Source organism: Bactrocera neohumeralis, chromosome 3 (assembly GCF_024586455.1).
Source record: "Bactrocera neohumeralis isolate Rockhampton chromosome 3, APGP_CSIRO_Bneo_wtdbg2-racon-allhic-juicebox.fasta_v2, whole genome shotgun sequence".
In the NCBI taxonomy this organism is placed as follows: domain Eukaryota; kingdom Metazoa; phylum Arthropoda; class Insecta; order Diptera; family Tephritidae; genus Bactrocera; species Bactrocera neohumeralis.
Genome location: NC_065920.1, coordinates 58,506,169 through 58,532,296, shown reverse-complemented (window position 1 = coordinate 58,532,296; position 26,128 = coordinate 58,506,169). Strand labels below are relative to the sequence as shown.

Here is a 26,128-nt window from a genome sequence, read left to right as displayed (position 1 = left end):
TAGATACACACATTGTCAGTGTGTAGATGCATAAAAATATATACACGTCATTATCATCACATTCGCTATCTTGGACAACAGTAGCTGGCATGCTAATGCCTTGCAGTTTCCGAGTAAAGTGGCAGCATTTTAATGGCAGTGCTCCTAAATGTATGCAAGTAAAAGTAGTGAAAAACACGTGTAATAGTAGTAGTCGCAACAAACGAGCTGCGATTTGGCAATCTCAGTTTTCATTTTCGCCCCTCATTACGGGCAAGGTTTTTAGATATAGTTAAATGGGTGTGCTACTTCTTTTTTTACCTTTCCGATGGTATACTGTTAAGAAACAACAAAACTGTGTGGAAATGAGACCTTGTTTTGAAGGATAATTACAAGATGTGTATTTAAGAGTTAAGACTGTAAAAATGTTTCTTTAAAAATTAAAAAGAAAATGAAAAATGTGTGAGATCTATATTTTTGTCTTCGAATTCTCGGTATATTGACAACCTATCGAAATAGAAGACTATACTTGTAGGTGGTGAAAGTCTATGCTTTAGTATATCATACTCGTATTTTATTGGCTTAGCACTATTCTCAACCTCAATCTCTACTTAACTGGAAGAAAAAACCAATAGCTTCTGTGGGAAGGGGAACTCAAAATCATGGTATTGAACTGCCGTGATCCGATTATTAGCTTAAACATTTTCTTACGATCATTCCTTTCTCTTAACTTTTTGAAAGATCTGATTTTGAATTTGCTACACTAGTGCTAGCATCTAGTTAGCAATTTGAACTGTATGTGTTTTCGTTAATTCTTTGTTCAGGACCAAGCAGCAAAATTATTTACGTACACGACCGAATATCAGTTAGTTGATATATTTTTATAACAACAATGAAAAGTTCTTGCAAAATGTGGCGAAATTCGTTTTTTATTCAACTTAGTTCTCCGATTATAGCGACTCTCCAAATTTTTGATACTATTTTTGTAGTATGATTTATCCTTTGCTTCAAAATAGGTCTCAGTTTCGGCGATCACCACTTCATTTGATGAACATTAAGATCTGAGAACGGGAAAAAGTCGATAGTTGCCATATTTGAATAATACAGTGCATTGTCTTGGTTACACAGCACTTTCTTTTTCTTCAAATGCGGCTCGTTTTCGACGATTTCGTCCTACAAGCAGTCCAATGATGCTTATAATAGAAGCTGTTGATAATTCTTCCTTTTTTAAGGTATTCAATAAAAATTATTCCACGCGCATCCCAAAATACAGACATCATTAACTTGGCAACCGTCTGTTTCGTTTTTTCCGGCTTTGGAGCGTATTCAACGTGTGCAGTCCACTCGGGAGACTGTCGATTAGACTTTGGAGCGAAACTATGCAGCCACGTTCGATCCATTGTTACATATCGACATACAAAAGCTTGGTTTTACTACGCTTGTACATTTCCAAACTCTGCTCTGAATCGGTTATCATAGCGCCATGAAGGTCTCCATTGACGGTTACGTTCTCACCGGCATCATTTTTGAAGAAATATGGACCGATGATTGCACCGGCTCACAAACCACACCAAACTGTTGTTTTTTCGGGATGAAATAGTAGTTGTTGAATCTCTTCATTTTGCTCTTCGTTCATTTGGGCGCAATTTTGCTTGTTTACATACCTATTGAGCCAGAATTGGGTTTCATCGCTGAACAAAATTTGGCTCGAAAACGTCGGATCATCTTGGAATTTTTCAAGAGCTCATTGAGTGCAGCGATAGCGTCGGGGAAGGTGAAGCGTATTCGGTTCTTGCACAAGCAGTATTTATGTACGCTTTCAATTTAAGATATCGACATAAAATGCGCCAAGTCTTTTCATGCGTCAGTCTGAGTTTCTGCGAATGACGCCGAATCGACATTCCACGCTCTTCGTGTACACTTCCAGCTACGACTGTTATATTTTCTTCACTGCGTGCTGGACGTGGTCTATTCGGTCGAATATTATCCAATAATGAATGTTGGGTCTCAAGATGGGTGATGGTGTTGCGAATAGTACGCTCAGTAGGCCGATTAGACATACTTTACAGAATGAGAATTTTCGTAATAAAGTTGAACGCTTTGTACACGTTGTTCAGGCGTAAGTCTTTCCATGATGAAGCTAGACACGACTTACGCGTATTCTGTAGAAAAGGCTATTGAAAAAATACCCCTACTTTGAGCATCCGTTTTTACAGAAAAATAAAATAATAAATGGGATCTCTCAATGAAAATTTCAAATTCCAATTATTTCAACACAAAGATATACCAAACAGAATATTATATTAAAACAAAAAATGTTGTTAAAATTAAACAAAACACACAAATAATTTTAAAATTGGTTTTGTTTTTATGTTCTTTTTTTTTGGTTATAAATATAATTATATGCCGCTTATGATTTGAAAAAGAATGCCCACCACTGCGTGGTGAGCCGGTGCAGCATTTCAGCTGGAAATTCGACTATAGTCCTTCGAATGTTGCTATCAAGGTGCTCGGCCGTTGATGGCTGATAAGCGTAAGCTTTCGCGTCCGGTGGAAATATTATAGATGCATTAAATCGTATCATCGTTGTGGCCATTTGTCTGGGCATTTTCGGGATATTAACGAGTCGTCAAACTTTGCACGCTATATGTCCATTTTTAGACGTGAAACTTGAGGCGGTGCACCGTCTCTCTGGAAATATATCGTCCGCGTCCATTTCAACAAATTCTGGGGAAAATCGATCGACATCAAGTTACAATGCTCGCTATTCATGGTAACGGCATTTCCTGCCTCATTTCGTTAGAAATAAGGCGCGATGATGTCGCTGAATCAAAATCCTCATCAAACGGTCAATTTTTTGGGGATGCAACTGCGTTTCTTACCACTCGAGGATTCGATTCACACCAATAGCGGCAACGTTATAAAGGGGAGTGTGTAAAAATAGTCTTACAAGGATTATTTATACTGAAAGAAGCACCTCAATGGCAAATCTTAATAAGTATTTCCAACAGCAGCGAGCAATATAACAAATTATTGTAACCACAAATATACTTTAATAACCGTAAATATTTACAACTTATATATAATTACTTATCTCCAGCTAATATGGCAATTATATTTATTTGCATTTCTTTTTTTCATTTTTTTTCAACACAAACCAATTACTTTAATAGAAATATGTGCAACATATATTTATTCCTCTGCGTCATTAAGTCAATGCATCTAGTGCCGAGTTGCACTTTTGCAGTACTAATAAGTATGTACCTATGTATGTATGCGTGTATACATTTGAGCGCAAGAATTGCCAACAATGCGATTGCTCACTTGTCCTTTTTTCCTTCGAACGCATTTTTTCGTGTATGTGTGTGTGTATGAAAGTGTTTTTGTGTAATTGTATGTTGCTGCAAGTGTAAATTATTAGTTTTTTCTATTTGCTTCCATTCTTTTTTATGTACATTTTCACGCCTCGCCAAGCGCCACGCCGGTACCATGACCTACATGCTAACGCGCTCAGTTTTGTACACAAGCATTTGTTTACGCACACATACATATGTGAGGGGGTGTATGTGTTTGGCAAGCGGAGAAATATATATGTTTTCATTTTGATACTTTTTTATTTTTATATGTATGGAGTGGTTGGTAAGAACCTTGTTAATGGGGGGTCAAAAAAATTCCCTTCTCAGGATATAGGCAAGTTTCTTCAAAACTTACTTGATTTCTTTTAATAAAAATATATAAATTATAAGGGTGTTTTTTTTTGGAACTATTAATTTTTTTCGATTCCGTCACGAAATTTCCTTGGAATTACCCTGGAAAAAATTCCCTGAAAATTTTAGCCCGTAATATTAACATTAAGAATTGGACCGAGGCATGTAAAAATTTTCCATTGAAAATACACTACAATCGTGAGTTTTTATCTTTAAATACATACCTACAGCTCAGACGTATTTTATGGCATCGCTTTGACTTTAGACGCATATTTCTCAGAATTGTTCACTCTACAAAAGTGCCCAGTGCAACAAAGTCGTAACTCACACCGGCGAGGTAGTACGGGGCTCTAAACCTGATTTTTCCACGAAATTCGGATTTTTTTGTATATATCTCGTAAATGACAAGAGCTATAGAAAAAATGTTCATGACAAACTTGTAGGAAATTTTATTTGCTACAAAAAAGGTCCGATGTTAAAATCGCTATCATTAATAGTTCTCGAAATATTCGGCTTTTTAAGTAAGGCTGTATGGAATTTTCATAGATTTTTTATTACATACCATCTACGAAAATTCTATCTTGTCTCAACCGGCTGAAGGTTGGGCATTTACAAAAGTAATGTTTCTGCATGTTATCATTCCCAATGCAAGCTCTGCATTCTTCCGACCCTACTTTATCAAGTTGCTGAAGATCAGATCTTAGAGGACTGTATGACTGTGATGACCCCTCCAACATTGTGCTTACCTAAAAGTAAAAGTTTTTGCTATGATCACCGTAATCACTATGCCAAAACACGTTTGTGATATGCCTTGTGTTACTAGTGTTCCAACACCAGAGGTGTTCCTCAAGTGATCATTGCATTTCAGGTGATTCATCTAAAATCCACTCTCTAAGTAGTGAAATGGTAAGGAGAAGCTTAGGCGAATTGCTTTTACGACTACCTCGGAGAAGCTTAGCTCGTTTACCTTTTCTTCTATCTCCTTTTGACGGAGTACATGATTTTAGCGAGTTTTTCACTGTAAGCATAATTTTGCCACGTTGCATGACTTAACGCAGTGATACTTACTGTTGGCCCTACGAATAACCTTAATTGTGCTTGGCAATCCACTAAAAAGTTAAAGGACTTGCGGATTAGAGCGGAAGCTTACTTGGCATCTTTTATTATGCCAAAAAGTTCGGCCCGAAAAAGACATTTGTAATGTTCCAGTTAGATCCTTTTGTCTAAGGCTGAATATTATCGATCATAAACCCATTGTTTCATTTTTCTTTGCACCGAAGACAAATCATTTGTATACCTCATGGATTAATGGAACCAAAGTAATAAAGGATCACTATTTTATTGTTGATTTTTAAATCCACACTTACTATATATGTATACTTGAACTTCGAAAATTCTGCACGCAAATAAATGATTGAAGCCTCAATTAGTATTGGCGCTATTTAGTAAAATTTCTACTCGAAACACAATGTTTTTCTGCAGAAGATTTTTTGGTATTTTTATATAAATTACTCAAAACGCGTTTTTTAAAAACGTCGGTGATATAAATTGTAAATGTTATATTTTTTATTCAAAATGATTTCATATACCTACGAGTAAGTTTGTATGAAAAACTTTCGACCTGCAAAACATCTATAAGTTTGTAGGTTATTTTTTCTATACGTCAGATTGATATTACCTTTAACGAAGAATAGACCATACAAGTTTCCTTGATGTTTGCAAACTGAGAAATTTGTAAGTAAACCTCGTTTACTCTCTTATATAAAGAATATCGATTTCGATGTTCTCTACTTTTTTAAAGAAAAAATGCAGAAAATTCAAATTGAATGACTATTGTTTATTATCATTCGAGAGAACATTATTTGGCATTTATTTTTTGACGATTATCTCTTTCAAATGTCTGCATAGACTTTAGACTTTAGATATCCCCATAGAAAAAAGTTGAATGATGGGCCCTTATCCTTTAACAAAATTTGGCTCGACAACTTCGGATCTTCTTGAACTTTTCAAGAGCCCACGGAGCGAAGCGATGTCGTTTAGGAATGTCGAGCTGGACGTAGTCTTTTCGGTCGAATATTATCCAATAATGTGTGCTGGATCACAAGATGGGTGATTGTGTTGCGAATAGTACGCTCAGTAGGCCGATTACGTTGACCATAATTTGAGCGAAGCGCGCAAAACACATTCTTTACAAAATGTGAGTTTTCGTAATAAAGTTGAACGATCTTTAAACGTTGTTCAGGTGTAAGTCTTTCCATGATAAAATGTCAAAAAGTAAATTTTTAAACTGTATTTTATTCTAATTTTTATCAATACTGAGTCAAGCTAATGCTGCAAGACTCTACACTAAAAAAAAAGGTTATATTAAAATTAAGTTAATATTAAAGGAAGAAAATGTCAGTGACGCTAGAAAGTATGTATGTATATGTAAATATGTTTATGATCAGTTTAACGAGAAAAGTCGATTAAGTTCTGTCCGATTGCCTGTTTGCCTGCTAGACGGACAGTTAGGCAATATATGCAAGTTTACTCCTAAGTTTTTGAGATATCAATCTGAAAATTTGTACACGTCCTTTTCTTCCCAAGAAGCTACTTATTTGTCGAAATCGCCGTTATCGGGCTACTATAGCATATACAAACCGACAAATCAAAATCAAGTACTTGTATGGAAAACTCTTTGTTGGACAAGATATCTTTCCGCAATTCGGCACAGATTATTGTCCACGGCAAAGTAAGGTCCAAGGTATAATCTCCGCAAAAGTTGTTCAGATCGAACTATTATAGCATATAGCTGTCTTTCGAATGTACCGATCAAATTATTGTTATTGTTTGGAAAACTTTTTCAGTTGATATCTACACGAGGCTGATCAAAATCAAGTTCTTATAAGGCATTTTTTTTTTCTTTTACAAGATATCTCTACGTAATTTGGCATTGATTATTTTCTAGACCGACTTTACAATATTTGAAGAAATTTTCTAGATCGCGACACTATAGCATATAGCTGTCATATAAACTGAACGCTTGAAATCAAGTTTTTGTATTAAATTTTGTTTATTTGTGAGGGGTATTCCAGCTTTGGTAAGCCGTTCGTTCCGAAATCGAAGTTAATGTTTTTTGTCTCTTTTTGATCTTTGATAGTATTAAATATATATTTTCTTAATTCCTTAAACGCATTTTATTTAAGTTTTTTTCAAATGCCAACTTGGTCAGAGGTTGAATGAGAGAGATTGGTAATTTATAAGCAAACAAGTTAAAAAGTGAAATAGTATATACCGTAAATGCTCATGTGCTTGTTTATACATACATATGTGCCAATAGTCAGCTATATATGTATATATGAATACATACATATATGTGTAAGAATATAAGCTTTTCCAGCAAAAAACTGCCTGCGTAAAATAAGCTTGCAACTTAGGGCATCGGAGCATAGTGTTAGACGCCTACGATGGCTGCTGCATGGGAGGACATATCTCATATATGTACCCATAAGCATACACAAGTACTCATACGATTACATATAAATATCTTCTTTTTTGTATATGTGCATACGTATATGTATGTATGTATGTATATTTTATGTACATTTGTATATATGTATAACGCCGCACATTGCCAACTACCTATTTGTGTCCTTCGCCTGTCGCCGAGCATTAATATCAATTTTTGCCGTCATAAATCCAATGAGTCACACATTTGTACCAAATTCCTATCTTCTGCTATTTCTATTTGCATTTGCATACACACAACATATATACGGACAAATGATTGTTTGCACACCCATACAAACACATGTGCAAGCGCTTTCGCACTAACATGTCATGGCGGCCATTTGACAGCTCCGTATGTGACTTTTACTGCTTTCTCTCTCCGCATCTTTTTTTTTATTTTTTTTTTATTATAAATGTTGAAATATGGGTCGCCTGGGGGCGTAAAAGTCCTGGCCAGCCGGCGTGTATGTGTGTGCGTAACTAAAAAGGAGAGTGCAAAAACTTGAACAAAAATGTGAAAATTCTTCATGTGAGTTTGCTGGGAAATTGTGAAAAATGCGTTGACATGGCAAGCAAAATGCTAAGTAAACAAACTACTAGATGTACAGCCATGTACATATGTATTTATGTCTATAAATTTTCGTACTTGAGTAAAAGAATTTAAGCGCTGAACTTTAAAGTATCTTTGGCAAGATTTTGATGAAATTCATATCAGCTTTTAGTTTCAGTCTTTTATACTGAGGAATTTGAGTATTATCTTTAACTGAGTCGAGTTTGTCAATTGCAAAACTACCAATAGTTGTGCTAAGCTGTGGGATTCACAACAAAAATTTCATTTACTTTCTCCGCATTTAAGCTGAGCGAGAACTTTATTGAGTTCATTCAGTTATATATGTTCTTATATGAGCAAGGAGATATATTCTATGGTATAAAGTCGATATTATATTTACTTCATAATCACTAAAAACCTCCGAGGCACCAATTATGTTTTGTTATTTCCTTTTTTTGTGTTGAGGTTGAGGGGGTGGAAAATGCCTTCCACATCATCAGTGTTATGATCACAGCAACTGTATGTGCCACTTGCAGGTCACTAAAAACCCTCCTCTAAGGATCATTTGCCCAGATCTCAGCTCCGTATAATAGGACGCTGATTGTCGTCGACATTAGGAGCTTTCTCTTTCCTTGGCTGGGGCCCCCTATGTTGGCCATTTGGAGGTGACTTTCGTTGCCTTTCCTACAGCATGCTGAATTTGTACCCAGATGGTTAGTTTGGGTCCAGCTCATTTGCACGCTTATTTCGAGGGGTATGCTCTTATTTATTAGCATTAACAGCTCAGTTTTTTTCCATAGCGAGCTGGAGGTCGTATCATGATCTGATTAAAACTGCTTCGCGCTTCTTATGTGTCCCGTGCTGTAATTGCTGCTGCAATGTCGTCCGCGTACTCAATTAAGTACGCTTCGTCTGGCATTTCGAGTTTTAGTATACCATCGTAGCTCATGTTTCACAAGTCTGTGCCTTGAATGTATCCTTAAGGTAGCGCCGCACCATAGCTCTGAGATAGTCGGAAAATTTGAAATTTATTTTCGAGAGCATCGTTCATATCCACCCATCTTGCGCTGTTGTAAACGTTTCGGGCATCTAAAGTCGTCAGCAACATTATGCTTTTGTACTTATGCCATCTACGCTGTGCGGCTTCTACACCTTCAATGATGCATTTAATAGCTCCTAGAGTTGATATGTCGTGTTGTCTAGGGAAGAATCCTCCAGCTTCGTTGATAGCCGCTTCAAGTCTGGGCTTAAGTAGCCTTTCATAAAGCTTTCCCGAAGTGTCAAGCATACATAGTGAATATGAATATCCCAGCTTCGAGGCAGGTGTTGTACATATTCAATAATACTGCCGGTCGCTCTGCAGCTATTATTTTCAGGATTTTTCTGGGATCTGTTGTTCATAAGCTTAAATCGCTAGTTGTAGCTCTTGCAGGATGAACTGAAAGATTTGCGATAGTCTTTGAGTTTGTTCTGGATCAATAGGCCTTTTTTCGTGTGCGGGGAAGAGTGGGTTTACGATGTGATCCATTTTGGCAGTGATTACTAGTTTGTTCCCAAATCACCAAGGGTTTTTGTTACCATCCTCGCATAGTTCCTCCCATTTTTTCTTTTTTCTATCATCGAGGGCTCCTTTTTTGCTTCTTGGTATTGCTCGGCTTAAATTAAATGGCATTACTAATTGTTATTACGTTAAGCTCCGCATTTTGCGCGGTTTTGGCAATTTATATTTCGTTATCACTTATTTATTAATATTTCAATATTACAAAAAAAAATTTCAAACAAAAATAAATACAAAATTGTTTAAAGAAATGTGTTCTTAAAATAGAAGGCGAAAAAAGTTCGTTTTCGCGAACTCTACTTCTGTGGTCATCCGAAAAATAAAACAATGACGGGCAAAGCTGAAAAAAAAAATATTTTCATAAAATGCGGCTGCTCAAAAATAAAGGTCGATATTTTCAAGATTTTCTTACATTCTTGAATTTCTTATAAACATTGTGCAATAGTTTAGATCAATTAAATAGAGTTGGTTTTTACTTTACAGAATATTTCTGCCATATTTAGCGCAAATCGATTTGCTAAAACAAAGGAATGACCGCATCGAAAAATATTGTCTAAAAAAAATATGTTATCGCCTACTCAAAGTCAAGGTCAAGTTGCCACGAAACTGGAATGGTATTGCCATCTAAAATAATTGTAATTTTGTAAAATCTTTTTGAAGAGCTATTTTTGAATATCCAAGTAATCAGTGAAATGCTTTTTCGATCTGTTTGACGTGTTGAAAGCAATACAAATCATTAGAATTTCAATTTATAAACAAAATACAGCTTTTAAAACACGAAATCAATGAAATTTATAGACTTTCACAATATGCCACACTTCTTGACAGCAAAATCTTGCAACTTTTTAAAGCAAACTTATGTAAAAGTGATCTAAAGGTTTCTTAATTTCCTGAGCTGATTTAATTTTAAGCTCCTGATATATGGAGTACAGTGCCTGTGGCCCACTTTTTACCAAAGAGATATTACGAAAAGTTAAAAAATTTTGTCCAGAATTATCTTCAAACTTCCGAATGTCTTTATATCGTATATACATTATATTATTATTAGCCAGTACGATATATGGTGAGATATATTGGCCCAAGTTCTCGCATTGTATCACACATATTAGCAACATAAATCCATAAAAATGCCTATCGAAATGGTAAGAGCAAATAACACAATAACAGCAAGCCTCGTGATATGTTTTAACAAGTCGTTTCTGTAATAGTTTTACACACTTTAATTATACTTGATAATATGATTAAGAATGCTTACTCGAATACACAATTTTTATAGACTTTCAAAAAGATTTATGTATATCCTAATGCATTCGCAGTAGAAAACCATCATATTACGTTTCTCAATATGTAAGGCGCAATATTTAGCACTCTCTGAACTTCAATCCTCAAGAACACTAATTGCTTTAGCATGTATTTAGCCGCACAGATATACTCGTAGATATTATTTTTTAAAATAATGCTAACACAACAGCATCAAAAAAGGTATTTTGTAGCGTTTACTCCTTGATAAGTAATAGCTAATCTTGATATAGGCATTCGAGATGCACCCTAAATCGATTTTTCTACGCAAAAAGTACTTTGGGGTACCTTAAATCCTGTCTCCTCTTTGCTAATCCACTTGAAATCAATTAATTAAGGCCAATGGGTGATATGCGAGATGAATCAAAGAAAACTTCATGGACGGAATTAACATCTGAGAATCGTTGCTAAATTGCAAAATTCTGAAATGGATAATAATTCGTGAGGTAGAATGGGTCACTTACGTTAACGTTGGGCAAAATGGCCATGGTCTAATCACAAACAGTAACCGAAGGGGGACTGATTTTAGTATATGTTTAGTGCGATTGGGAGGAACAAGCCCCCAGTTTTAGCCAATATGAGTAGCATTATCCTTCATCAGGACAATTCCAGTCGTCGCTTATTTCCAGGGTTCTTAATCCGCGCCTGGCACCAATTGTTGCAAATTTAAATTTTTTTTGCTTTTGTTGTTTCAAATGATATAGAGATACTTAAAGAATATTCATGTCATATTTTAAATAAATTGTCTGATTAGAATTTACGATATTAAGGCAATTGCATCGAAAAAAGATAATAACGTGTTTAAAATTTTGTCGTTCTAACTTTGGAAATAATTTCAGTTTTGAAAAATTTTTAAGGAGATATTCATCTATCGGCTCCCACTGCTTTGTTCTTCTTCAGGCTGGTATGGTCGGGCAATGGAAAGTCTGCTCCATCTTCATCGATTCAGTCTTGAAATTCATCTCCTGGTGTTATGCTTTCACTGCCATTCATCAGGCGGGAGAAGTATTCCCTTCACAATTTTCGTATGCTCAGGGTCATATATCAATCACTAGTTCACCTCTGAAGGTTCTACAAGAGTATGTTCCTGTCTTGAAACCGTCTGTTAGTCGCCGCATCGTTTCGTTCTCCTACTTGAAGGATATAATGTATGTAATTCTTTCTTGAGCCACGCCTTCAATCTGACCTACATACTTGTTCTGTCTGTTACACTGCGTCTTATTTTTTCAACTAATACTTACAATCTTCATTTTTTAAATCTTTAATTATTTATAATTTCATGCAGTTAACTACTGTGCATGAAATCCACCATATTTTTCGAATATGTGAAATAATTTTCACGAAAATAGTTTTAACTCTCGAAACGCGGCTTACTTATCAACACAAATAAACAATAAGCAATACATACATACATACATATGTATACCAACAAGTACGTTCCTTAATTTATGCGTATGTAATGCCAGTAATTACCGTTAACACGCACAATACGCGCCAAATAGCCGTTTGTTGCTTTTGTTAATTTGGTAGCGATTATTGTTGCTGCCGCACAGCCTGCCGCTGCACAAGCGCCACAAAAGCTAAATTATCAACGTCGATAATCGCACTTTAATGACCGCTTAAATTAAATGCTTTTTGCAATTAGTTGTTTGGATTCGCGCACAATTTTTTATGCCACCATTTTAATACACCCTGTTTTTGAACTCGAAAAGGTAAAAAGCGAATGCATGAAAGTATTAATTACAGCAGCGGCAATCGATAAGCTATTTGTGCAAACCTCAATCCGCAGGCTGGAAAAGAAAGCGAGAAAAAAGTGCCACAAAATAAAAATATTTATTTTTATTATTAAAATTAATAGTAATTATAGTCGGGTATCAATTATAAATGAATTACCTTAATAATGAATGCATAAAAAATAGATTAATTGCAGTAGCGCATAAATTACATAATTGCAGGTGTGCGCCACGTCGGCTCCGCTGAAGCATAAAGTGTTTTTAATTAAACTTGCATATGCTTTAAATCTACTTTTTAATCACTCGAATGCATAAGCAGGATATGCGTACAAATCGCTTTTTCTCTCTGCTTTTTTGTAGCCATGCATATTAAAGTTTCATTTTGCTTTCACTCACTTTCGCTTTAAAATTAAACGCTGTTTTTTTTTTTTTTGTTTTTGCTTGCAGACTGAAGGTGGATAATAATGGCGGCGCTTGGTGCCCTAAGCATATGGTTTCGCGTGGTCTCAAGGAGTATCTGCAAATCGACTTGCTGCAAGTACATGTCATTACGGCGATACGTACGCAGGGTCGCTTCGGCAAAGGGCAAGGTCAGGAGTATACCGAAGCGTATGTGCTCGAGTATTGGCGGCCCGGTTTTGAGAAGTGGTTGCGCTGGAAAACGATACAAGGCAAAGAGGTGAGTAAGAATTGTGAATATGTCTAGAAAGAAAGTTTGGAAATTGTTAAAAGACAGACAAGATTTCAGAACTTTGAAAAATTTTATGACGGCGTCTTTTTAAACCAATTGGTTGCAAATATTGTGGGCCTAAAGAAGTATTATTCAGCCATTTTTTTATCAATTATATCTAACTATCAATTTTGTTTTTTGTTTTGGCATTCGAACCCCTTAACATCATTGAGGAAATTTGGAACAAAAACATTAATAATGGCCTGCATCTTTAGTATTCGTTCAAAACATCATCTCTCTATCAAATTACGTGCCTCGAAATATTTTTATTTTCTCAATACTCCAAACCTTAGGTATGATTCCCATTCATCTCTTGACCAGATCGTCGAAGAATCTTCAACTTCGGCAACACTAAAAGGAACTGTCTCTATGCCGCTATATCTGAACTTGATAACCCCATATTGCTTCTACGACCATGTAAGCTGACGTTGATCTACACTTAAAGCTCCGTCAGAATCGTGAAGGACCTCCCCGAGCCGCTCGATATCAAGCGAGGGATTGCTGGGTTAATAATACGAGCTGTAGAGCTAAATGGAGAAGGTACAATCCTCTGTACGGGTGTATAGCGGTATAGGGTATATATCATTAGCCTCAACAGCCGTGGTGTTAGTTCTGCTTTCTCCAAATGAGTAAGGAAGCGAAGCAAATGGGTCTGCTAGTGAACGAGGACAAGACGAAGTATCTGCTGTAATCAAACATATAGTCGTCGCACTCGCGACTTCGCTCTCACGTCACTGTTGACAGTCATATCTTTGAAGTTATGATAATTTCATTTATCTTGAAACCAGTATCAACATCAACAACAATCTCAGTCTTGAAATTCAATGCGGAATCAGTCTTGCCAACAGGTGCTACTTCGGACTCAGCCTACTCAATTGACAAGTAAAATCCTGTCTCGATAAAAAAAGACCAAATTCTTCAAGTCACTCATTTTCCTCGCCCTGCCAAATAGTGCAGAGGCAGAGGCCGGAAAAATGACATCATCTGATGAGTCGGTCTTAAGAGTGTTGGAGAGAAATGTTTTACGTAAGAATAATGGCTCTTTCTGCATCAGTAAGGTCGATTACCGCAATCGATGGAACGATGAGCTGTACGAGATATTATTTGCGCGAATTAAGAGTCAGCAGGTGCGCTGGCTAGGTCATGTTGTCCGGATAGAAGAGAACATTACAGCTTTGAACATTTTCTTCTCAGTTCCCGCCGGTGGAAGCAGAGGACGAGGAAGACCTCCACTCCGATGTAGAGGATCGGAATTTATTGAAATCTGATCCAATTAGGAGCTTTACTAAAAATATAATACAAAGTATTGCCCTATGACTAGTAAATGTAGGCAGATTTAGAAAGTCTTAACGACATGTGTATGAAAAAAGACTTAACCGAGGATTCAACTAAAAATGCTCTAAGCCACAAAGTGACAACGGCATGAATTTGGTAACCAAAAATCAATAACACAGAACCATATTCCTACATCGTAGGTCTAACCAAAGTTAACAAAATAGTTTTGTAACATTCAGATCTCTGAATCATTTAAACCATAATTAAACAAAGCTAAGAGCAACTTTCACTTTCAAAACCATCGTATGGAGATTAAAATGGAGCTTATGATCTATAGTTGCTCTTGATTCAAAAAGATAGGACACATTCAAATACTAAATTATCTACTCTCCTCACTCACTTCCATCATGTTCAAAAAGTACGAAACGTTTAGCTTTAAGGAAGGGTTTAACATATTGAATATCTGCACATCTTTTTATCAATATCTTTATAATAAATACGATTGACCAACAACAAAATTAAACGCAATAACGGTCTTAAGCAAAAAAACTATACATTTTAATTCATTAAAGATGCTAAGTACGGATCGCAGTTACGTTCATCCGGCAGCGCCATGCTTCAGCTAAGAACTTTAAGCCCTTCAGCCTCTCTCTTTCGGCTTGTTCCGAAAGACAGTTCACAAGGAGATCAGCATGATTATTGTAAGGGTAACTCAGTACAAGCAGCCCTCTCTATAAGGTGAAGTTTTTTTTGCACTTCTATGAATCATAATCGACTTGATTAAAAACTTAAGATAGCCTCATGGTTAAGAAAATTTTCCTGAGCTCCGCATACCAGTTGATGTGGCAAATTGGGCATCCAACCGCTCTCATCATTATTCTGAGATCAAAGAAAGCATTGACTGCCTTGTGAAATCATCCCAACCTACTTAAGTGTCCCTCCTTTGCGAGATCAAGTCTTAAACGTTTGGTTAGGATTAGAAATAAAATACCTAAGCAGATGGGCTCAAGGCACTTTATCGACTCATAAGATCTGATTTCAGTTCTGTTATATTTTATGGCTTCTCAGAGAACTGTAAATACTTGTAGTAGTACAAGTGCCACTCTAATATTGACGATCAGTCATTGCACCAAAACTTACCTCGTGGTTACGTCTTTCAGCAAAGGTTCAATTATTAATTTTAACGGGAAAAAGACCGTCATGATTTTTCATTGACAGATAAACCCTCTAAAAATTTTTCATATATAGATAGCGGTTCTCACCAAAACTTTGCACAATATTTCGTTACTAATAGAGAGTTACCAATAAAAATAGCAAGAAATTTTTGATATATCTTCGCTCTCTATCTTTCACTCTATCTCTATTGATGAGTGCCGTTATATAGGTCACCAAATTTGATATATACACATATCTAGTTAATTACAGAGTCAATAAAACATAAACATACCATTTTTCTTTTTGATAAATTAGGAGCTAAAAATATTACAAATTTATAAATATGTAGCTACCAGACAAATGCATATACCTACGAGTATATTTAGACCATATATCTACATATAGGTATACAATAGCCACTTGGTTAATGTCTGCAATTTCATTGTCTCCCACAATTGTTTTCCTCCTCCAACAATTTTATGTACAAAAAAAAAAACATTTACAAACTGCTTGCATCTTTTCCTATTATTACCGATACAAATGTTGAAATATATATTGCCAGGTGTATATTTACTTTAACCTTATACCTTACACGCCTCTTATTATTGTCTTAGCTTTGGGCCATGAAATTCGAAACTTCGACAAACGTCCGTTCACTCGCCCATATATTCACACATTAATCAAAGCGATAACAATCGCATGCCAAAACTACAAGTATCTTCGTTGTTGGCGCGAGCTTGTGTCTGGACTGTGTGCAAGCGTCGCTTGCTAGCCTAGAGCACGCCTTTCTTTAATTTTTCGCTTTGCGCTAGTGAGATTTCGTTCCGCCCGCAACAACTATTTTTCGATTATTATATTTCGCTCTTTACCTTGTTGCAGGTCGCCGCCTGTTGGCTGTGGCTTGTGTAAATTTTGCGTGCGTGTTGCAAAAATTGCGTAGGTGTCGCGGCACAAAAATTATGAATGTTACACCTAGCAATATTTTATGGTACGAAGTATGCCGGGTGTGCAAGAGACAGGTAAAAGAGTGACAAAAAAGAGCAACAAAAAAGAATGCGGAGATTTTGAATGTATTTTTAACGTCCAAATAAACTTTGAGTCCTCGTAAATACATTGTTGCATAAATATTTACTTATTAATATAATTGCTTTTTATATAAGTACATATATACAAGTATGTTTCATTGAACCTTTGTAATTATCTACCAGTATCGCCCCATACCAATTAATTTCTATTTTTATTTTTGCTCTTTCAGATACTAACAGGCAATATAAATACTTATAGTGAAGTGGAAAACATTTTACAGCCGATCATTTTCGCCTCGAAGGTGCGGATCTATCCATATAGCCAATATGATCGTACTGTCTGCTTGCGCGCTGAAGTGGTCGGTTGTCTATGGGAAGGTGAGTAAAATTATGACATTTTTTTCGAATCCATCGAATAACATGTATATAAGCACTAATCAATGTTTATTAGGTTTAGCCAAGTCCGTATGTATGTTCATATATAAGTGAACTGGACCTTCAGTTTTCAAGATACCGATCGAAATTTGGTACCTGTGCTTTGCTCCCTATTAAGCTGCTCATACTTTCGGGAAATTTTAAATAGATTACTATCCAATTCAGAGATACAATTTCCAAACAAATTATTCAGTCCAAACTACTATAGCATAAAGTTGCAATCGAAAATGGCGCATCAAAATAAAGATAAAACGTCTTTTTGTATCAACATAGCATCATCAGCGTCCGGCACTCGAAGTGTAACCAATTAAAAAAAAACATAAATTAGGTTTGGAAAATTATTTTTATTTATTTTAAAGTACAAAATGTGTGAAAATAATCATAAATTCAGGACCAGTTCACTTTTGCTCGATATGACCTATTTGGGCTTAACTATGGCCTTGAGACGGTCAAAAAACGAATCGCAAGCTGCCCGTATGTGACTTGCCGGTATTTTGGCAAACTCATGGACAATGGCTTTCTTCAGCATCTCGAGACTGGTATATTTTTTACTTCGGACCTTGCTCTCCAAAATGGCCTAGAGAGAATAATCCATTGGATTCGCATCTGGTGAATTCGAGAGCCATTGTGTGGTCGTAATGAAGTTCGGAACGTTGTTTTTCAGCCATTCTTGGTTCAGTCGCGCTTTGTGAGACGGTGTTGAGTCTTGTTGAAACGTCCATGGTTTGTGACTGAAATGTTTGTTTGCCCACGACTTCAAAGCAGTCTCCAGAATACTTTTCCGATAATATGTCGCATTTACTTTGACGCCAGGCTCGATGAAAACAATTGGAGAGCGCCCATCTGCGGTGACTGCGGTGGCCAACCTCCTGGTGGCCAACCGAAGACTTAGATTCTCGTATGAACGGTCGGTCAAGTAAACCCTATCGTTTTTAGAGTTTACGAAATTGGAAAAATTTTTTCGTCAGAAAACACAATGTTCGGAATTTGACCGCTTTCGGCCAAGCGAAGCAACTGCTTCGCTCTCTCAAGTCTTACTTGTTACTGCTTCGGTGTGAGATCATGGGTCTTTTGGAACTTGTAAGGCTTGACCTTAAACTCATTTTTCAATTTGCGTCTGATGCATCGGTCGGATATTTTCAAATTAAGGTGTTTGAGCTCACGAACAATTGCTGGCTGTGATTTTTCAGCTAAATATAAAGCAATCACACTATTACGTTTGAATTCCATCGCTGATCACTTTTTTTGCGTTCACTTTTGGCAAAACGCTTTTGTACACTTGTGAACAATACTCCGGACTGTCATTCAGCAAATTTAAAAACATCTGATTAAAATGCGACAGCTGCGCGAACGGTCTGAAGTTGGTTAAACTTCGAGAGTATAAGAAATTCGCCTGTGAATTGTGTAAGAAAGTGTTTTTTTCTTTTTCACCATTCTTTAATTAAAGACAGCAATCCAAACTTCGCTAGTCAAGAGTTTGATACCAATACAAGTTTTGAAACTGTTCCACTGGCGGATACTATCTCGAAAACCTTCAATATTTCGTACAGCTCACCGTTCCATCGACTATGGTACGCGCCGTTGCCAGTGCGCAGAGGACTATATATCGGGTGAAATCGCATGATCTTGGTGGCCAACTTACGGGTCCATTTCTTGAGATGAATTGTTCTCCGAAGTTTTCTCAAAAATGGCTGATCGACTTGTTGTGCGTTCATCTTTTGGCAAAAAGTTCTTCCATTTTTTGTACAAAAAGTTTGTTAGCATCGAACGATAGCTATCGCCATTCACCGTAACGTTGCGTCCAACAGCATCTTTGAAAAAATACGGTCCAATGATTCCACCAGCGTACAAATCACACCAAACAGTGCATTTTTCGGGATGCATGCGCAGTTCTTGAACGGCTTCTGGTTGCTCTTCACCCCAAATGCGGCAATTTTGCTTATTTACGTAGCCATTCAACCAGAAATGAGCCTCATCGCTGAACAAAATTTGTCGAAAAAGCGGATTTTCTGCCAACTTTTCTAGGGCCCATTCACTGAAAATTCGACGTTGTGGCAGATCGTTCGGCTTCAGTTTTGCACGAGCTGTCTTTATACGGTTTTAAAGATCTTCCATGTGGTCAACAACACAAACTTGCAACCGACGAATCGACATTTCACGGTCTTCAGCCACACTCTCAGAAACAGACGCAATATTCTCTTCTGTACGCACTGTACGCATTCGTGTGGTTGGTTTAATGTCCAATAAAGTAAACTGAGTGCGAAACTTGGTCACAATTGCATTAATTGTTTGCTCACTTGGTCGATTATGTAGACCATNAATCGGACGTAAAGCGCGNAACACATTTCGAACCGAACACTGATTTTGGTAATAAAATTCAATGATTTGCAATCGTTGCTCGTTAGTAAGTCTATTCATGATGAAATGTCAAAGCATACTGAGCATCTTTCTCTTTGACACCATGTCTGAAATCCCATGTCTGAAATCCTAACCTCAAAAAAATCACCCGATACATACTCCGAAGGCTGACTCATCAGAAGATGTCATTATCCATGCCTCCCCACTGTATGGCAAAACGGGAATGATGAGGGAGAGGAGTTTCCTTTTTAATTGCCTACTTAGTTCAAAGTAGCACCTATTGGCAATGGCATGAGTAATTCTGCGTTGGATTTCGAAACCGACATTGTTGTTTGTGTTGATACTGGTTCCAAGTTAGACGAAATTATCTGCGACTTCAAATTTATGACTGTCAACAGTGACTTGCAAGTCAAGTCGCGAATGCGATGACTGTTTGTTTAATGACAAGAGGCATTTCGTCTTGTCCGCGTTCACAACCAGACCCATACCCTTCGCGTCTTTATCTAGTCCGGAGAAAGCAGAACAAACGTCACGGTTGTTGAGACTAATGACAACCATATCATCGGCGTACGCCAACAGATGTATAATCTTATAAAATATTGTACTTCCTCAGCAGATCGTATTATTTTCTGCAGCGTTTGGTTGAAAAAGTCACACAATAGGAGTCTACTTGGCTGAAACCTCGCTTGGTATCCAACGGCTCCCGATAGTGATGGAGTTCTTGGTGTTGCTCAACGTCAGCTTACACAGCCGTGTCAGCTTTGCGGGGATATCAAACTCAGACATGGCTGCAACAATGCAACTCCTTGTTGGACTGTCAAAAATATCTTTAAAATCGACGAAAATGTGGTGTGTGTTGTTCCTCTTTTAATGGATCTTTTTCAAGATTTGGTGCATGCTGAAAATTTTGTCGATTGTAGATTTTCCAGGTCTAAAGACACACTGATATGGTCCAATCAATTTCTTGACGGTGAGCTTCAGTCTTTCACATACTACGCTCGATAAGACCATATGTGTGTTATTAAGAAGGCTTAGGGTCACAGAATGCGCGGTCTCCTTTTTGTAGATTAGGCAGAGCAGACAAAGGTCCCATTCGTCGGGTATGCGTTCGTTCGACCATATTTTGGAAAGAAACCGATGCATGCACCTTGTCAGTTCTTCGTCGCCGTAAAACCTCGGGCGGTAATCCATCGACGTCTGCCGCTTTGTTGTTCGTCAGGCATGTAATTGATATTCAAACCTCATCATAGTCGGGCAATGAAACATTTATTCCATCGTCATCGATAGTGAAATCGGATTCGCCATCTCCAGATGTTATACTTTCCCTACCTTTCAGCAGGCTGGAGAAGTTTTTCCTCCATATCGATAGTCCGTGATAAAACAGAAATAGCGTTAAATCGAGACAAAATATTGAAGTAAGATGCTTAGGTTAGACACCGATAACGTGGTAGTGTGATTTTAGCTCATTTTTGGAGTATCACCTGCTAGTTTGTTGGACAATTTTGACGTCGCATTCATAAACTCCTGCACGGTTCTCAACCACATTAACACGCATCACTTTTGCGACGTCTACTTTACGTCAGTTTTGCCAATGATTCAGGTATTTTTGTACGAATTCTGTTTTGACACGCTTTATACTTTAAAGAATGATAAGGAGGGAGTTACCGTCAGATATTCGTCATCCCAGCCGCTTACAGAAACACAGAAACTACACACAGAGCTCTGAAAATGAGCAATACCTCAAAATTGCATTATATATTTTGGGATCAGAGAACAAAAACTAATTTTAATAATCGAAAATCGTTTTTATTGTTTTTCAAAATATTCTCCATCAAGATGCATACACGTTTGCAAGCGTTTCAACCAACTGTCGAAGCACTTTTGCCACTCTGAGTGAGGTTTCTCCAAAACATGCGTTCCGAATGCATCAACAGCTTCTTGTATAGCATCAACCGGTACTTGTGTATAGTATAGGGCGCAACCCTGGGTCGCTTTAGCTCGTCTTCAAACGGAGGTTTTTGTGCTATCCAGAGGATACTTGGTCTAAGACCGGAAGTCGTCAGCTGCTTGAGCCATATGTAAGATAATCGTTTTTCCCAAGTGAATGGCAATAACAAAACTTTACTCACTTGCGTGAACTCCTACATAAGGCTGCATCCTCTATCCACATACTACTTCCAACAAATTAACTATTCAAATCTCTAAAGCTGACAAATATAAGTAAATAACCTTAATATGTGTGTTCAGTTGTGCTATCGCACGATTTCCATAAAAACACATCAACTTGTCGTTTTGCGCATTCGAAATGAAATATCTTCTACTTGCAACACATGCAACCGTTTACTCTCACATGCACTCAAACATGCAGGTAGTTTGTTATCCATTTTGACACATGAATTTTGCAACTGTAAATCAATCGGTGCTTGAAACAACACTTCTGCAGCATGGAAACCAAAAACAACATCAAAAACAAAACTATATTTTGCTTTCAACCTTGTCAAAGCAATCGCATGCAAATGCAACATTTTGCTGTCAATACATATTTGATGCAAATGGCAAATGGTGACTGGGGAGCAATGAAGAGTGCCACTCGCTTGGCACTGAATCGCTTACGCTGTCACACATTTGACTTTTGAATAAATGAATTATTGATTAGCGTCCTAAGTGTGCGATTCCCGCAGTTTGTTTGCTTATGTCGGTATGTTTATGCATTTGTGAGTCGAATTTTTATCTGTGAGTTGTGTTTAAAAGAAAAGCTGTTCAGAATATACAGACAGCACTGCTGCAAGGGAGCGCTCTTTGGAGACTACTTTCATAGAAAGTAAGAAAAGTAAAATAGAAATAATGTCAGTTTAAGAAGCTTATTATTTCTAAAGCTAATTATAAAATAAGATTAGTAGTGTAGAGTAGTAAATAGCAGTGGTTTTAGATTGGCGATTTCTCTGCTCGCTATCTTCGCATACTCCATTTTACATGTGAAAGCGATAACAAAACTGTCGAGTTCATTTGATGCAGAAGAGTATGCGGATATAAGCGGTATTAAAGTGGTACAACCTCTATCTTTAGTTCCGCTATTTATATTTTAGACCAAGCCATAAGACAAATGACTCTAAAAAATGAGACAAATATTCAACAAGAGTACCACAACTCTATTACACATACTACATATTGTATTATGAACAAACACTATTAAGGTTCTTTTCATATAATTTTAAAATTCTTAATTAATTCTTCAAAATCTATGTCGTCTCCCTTGGCCACTTTTGCCAAAGTTTTTTCCAATCCTCGAAAGAGTTGTAAATTTCCGGAATAGCCTTCAATGGTGATTCAGGTTTAAAGACAATGTACGTGGTGCGGTCGCTTGAGTTTGCTGAGTAGCCAGAACTCACACAGAGATAAATCAAGCGAAAACGGTGGTTGTGGCACAATATTGGTTGAAAATTTGCTGAAAAAATCACCTTACCTTAACGAGGTGCAAAAACTAAGAGTTGTCGGATCATAATTCCGGCCTCTTTTTACGAATAACTTCCCGCAAACGACCCCTAATACTCAAATAGTAATCCTTGTTGACAGTTTGGCCGATCGAAAAGAAATCGGAGTGCATCACACTTCGATAACCGAAAAAACTGTCAACATACTCTTAACTTTTGACTTGCTTTGATGTGGTTTTTTCGACTAATCGACCGATTGGTCATCTGTTTCCTGGTCGTAAGCATAGATCCAAGACTCGACGTCAGTAATAATATATTTTATGACATTCTGGTTGTCGGAAAGCATAGTTTCCCAAACTTAAACGCGACGCTGTTTTTTTTAGAAAAAAATTTGTTATTTTAGAACCAATTGTACTTTCCCTTTTATTAAGTCCAATGATCTTTCAAAATGGTTTTCGCTGATCCTCTCGACATTCTAACGATGCTAATAAGATCTCTGGCTGTTAATCGTCGATTCTCCAGCACCAATAGCTTTATTTCATTGACGTGTTGATCATCAGATAATGTTGATGGCCATTCTGGCATGGTTCGTCGTCCCTCTTTGTAGTATTTGCACAAATCAAAAACACTTGCTCGCAACAGATAATTATCCGGGAAGCCTTTTCCAACATTCTGAACGTTTCGGCATCAGAAATTTGATTCCGCACACAAAATTTACTGAAACTTTTTTCTTGAGTAATTTCACTCATCGTAAAAGTCGCCGAATGCACTTTATGTACTTCAGAAAGACAAGCGTGTACTGGACACTAATGATAATTTTGATGTAACATTTGGTACAGATGTCACTGACAGTCATCTTCTTCTTAATTGGCGTAGACACCGCTTACGCGATTATAGCCAAGTTAATAACAGCGCGCCAGTCGTTTCTTCTTTTCGCTGCGTGGCGCCAATTGGATATTCCAAGCGAAGCCAGGTCCTTCTCCACTTGGTCCTTCCAACGGAGTGGAGGTCTTCCTCTGCTTCCCCCGGCGGGTACGGCGTCGAATACTTTCAGAGCTGGAGTGTTTTCATCCATCCGGACAACATGACCTAGCCAGCGTAGCCGCTGTCTTTTAATTCGCTGAACTATGTCAATGTCGTCATATATCTCGTACAGCTCATCGTTCCATCGAATGCGATACTCGCCGTATCGTGCAAAGGACCATAAATCTTTCGCAGAACTTTTCTCGAAAACTCATCAGTTGATGTCATCGTCCAAGCCTCTGCACCATAAAGCAGGACGGGAATTGCTCACCATATTATATCAAATGACATCGTAGCGCAGGATTGCAATGCAAGTATGGAGGAAAACTGGTATGGATTGATTGATTTACTACTCTCCAACGCTTGGCGTAACGAACACAGCTAGTATTTACCTTCTGACCAAATTTGACCCAGACTGGCCCATTGCGCGCGTAAGATGAGTCAATAATAAAAACATTTTTTCTAGATTGGCACAACCCTTCCTACGTTTTGGTGCGTTTTGAACTCCACATATCACCGTATGTAGTGCACAACTATAGTATGTAGTTCAATATCCGAAAAATTGCTCTGACGGTTTTTACCACAAAAAAATTAACAACGAGTTCACATGAAGTTTTGTGTTTTCAATGGAATCACTCTACGGTATCGTAGATACTGTTGAAAATGCGTTTTGGGGAGTCTATTTTATCACGAATATAAGTATTAAAGTGGCATAAATAGTTCAGTGAAAGTCTTGAAATCATCGAAAACTTGTCTCATGCAAGTCGTGCATCTACTTAGTTGTCTCTTTGCTCAGCCATGACGATAACATCGAAAAAATTAAAGCAACATTGTTCAAAAATCATATTGTTGGCATAAGAGTGATAGCAGAAGATCTAAAAATCGCGTATATATCCACTCAATCAATCAATCAACATTTTATACTCTCGCATGATAAAGTGATAATAGAGATTTCATTATACGTCATTTACATATTTTTCAAATACCGTATTTGTGTAAAGTTTTATTCCGCTATCATCCTTGGTTCCTAATGTATGTGTATGTATGTACATATATTATACAGAGAAGGCATCAGATGGAATTCAAAATAGCGTTATGTTGGAAGAAGGCGTGGTTGTGAACCGATTTCACCCATATTTCGTACATGTCATCAGGGTGTTAAGAACATATTATATACCGAATTTCATTGAAATCGGTATAGTAGTTCCTGAGATATGGTTTTTGGTCCATAAGTGGGCGAGGCCACGCCCATTTTCAATTTTTGAAAAAAAGCCTGAGTGCAGCTTCCTTCTGCAATTTCTTCCGTAAAATTTAGTGTTTCTGACGTTTTTTGTTAGTCGATTAACGCACTTTTAGTTATTTTCAACATAACCTTTGTATGGGAGGTGGGCGTGGTTATTATCCGATTTCTTCCATTTTTGAACTGTATATGGAAATGCCTGAAAAAAACGACTCTGTAGAGTTTGGTTGACATAGCTATAGTAGTTTCCGAGATATGTACAAAAAACTTAGTAGGGGGCGGGGCCACGCCCACTTTTCCAAAAAATTACGTCCAAATATGCCCCTCCCTAATGCGATTCTTTGTGCCAAATTTCACTTTAATATCTTTATTTATGGCTTAGTTATGACACTTTATAGGTTTTCGGTTTCCGCCATTTTGTGGGCGTGGCAGTGGGCCGATTTTGCCCATCTTCGAACTTAACCTTCTTATAGAGCCAAGGAATACGTGTACCAAGTTTCATCATGATATCTCAGTTTTTACTCAAGTTACAGCTTGCACGGACGGACCGACAGACGGACGGACGGACAGACAGACAGACATCCGGATTTCGACTCTACTCGTCACCCTGATCACTTTGGTATATATAACCCTATATCTGACTCTTTTAGTTTTAGGACTTACAAACAACCGTTATGTGAACAAAACTATAATACTTCCAGCAACATCGTTGCGAGAGTATAAAAAGAGCAAAACCTATAGAACCAAAATTCGATGAAGCCATTGAAGATCATCCCATTCAGCGCCGTTCCCAGCAACTCGGACTGACGTATGGTACGACTTGTGGCATTATACATCGAGATCTTAAATTGAAAGCGTACGAAACAGCTTGTGCAAGAACTGAAGCCGCTAGACCTTCCCAAGCGACATCGCATCGCTTTAAGGGCTTTTGAAAAGTTTCAAGAAGATCCAACACTTTTAAGCCAAATTTTGTTCAGCGATGAGGCCCGTCTGAGACGTTGCCTTCTGAAAGTGATGATTTTCGAAAAATAAATATCAAATAATATTCCTTCGATTGATCATAAACGTTCCCCATTAAATTTAAAGTTTCTGTGATTTTCTTTAAAAAAGTAGTAAACCCCGAAATGAACCACCCTTCACA

At 37.3% G+C, this 26,128-nt stretch overlaps 1 protein-coding gene across 2 annotated transcripts in view; it reads left to right on the top strand.

Annotated features, from left to right (window-relative positions):
• LOC126754075 (discoidin domain-containing receptor 2) overlaps window positions 1-26,128 on the top strand; it is a 600,425-nt gene that overhangs the window by 248,553 nt on the left and 325,744 nt on the right. For both annotated transcript variants that reach the window (XM_050465959.1, XM_050465958.1), the window contains exons 6-7: window positions 12,763-12,994; window positions 16,731-16,878. In XM_050465959.1, the coding sequence (XP_050321916.1) occupies window positions 12,763-12,994; window positions 16,731-16,878 (380 nt within the window). The remainder of the gene's footprint in view (window positions 1-12,762; window positions 12,995-16,730; window positions 16,879-26,128) is intronic.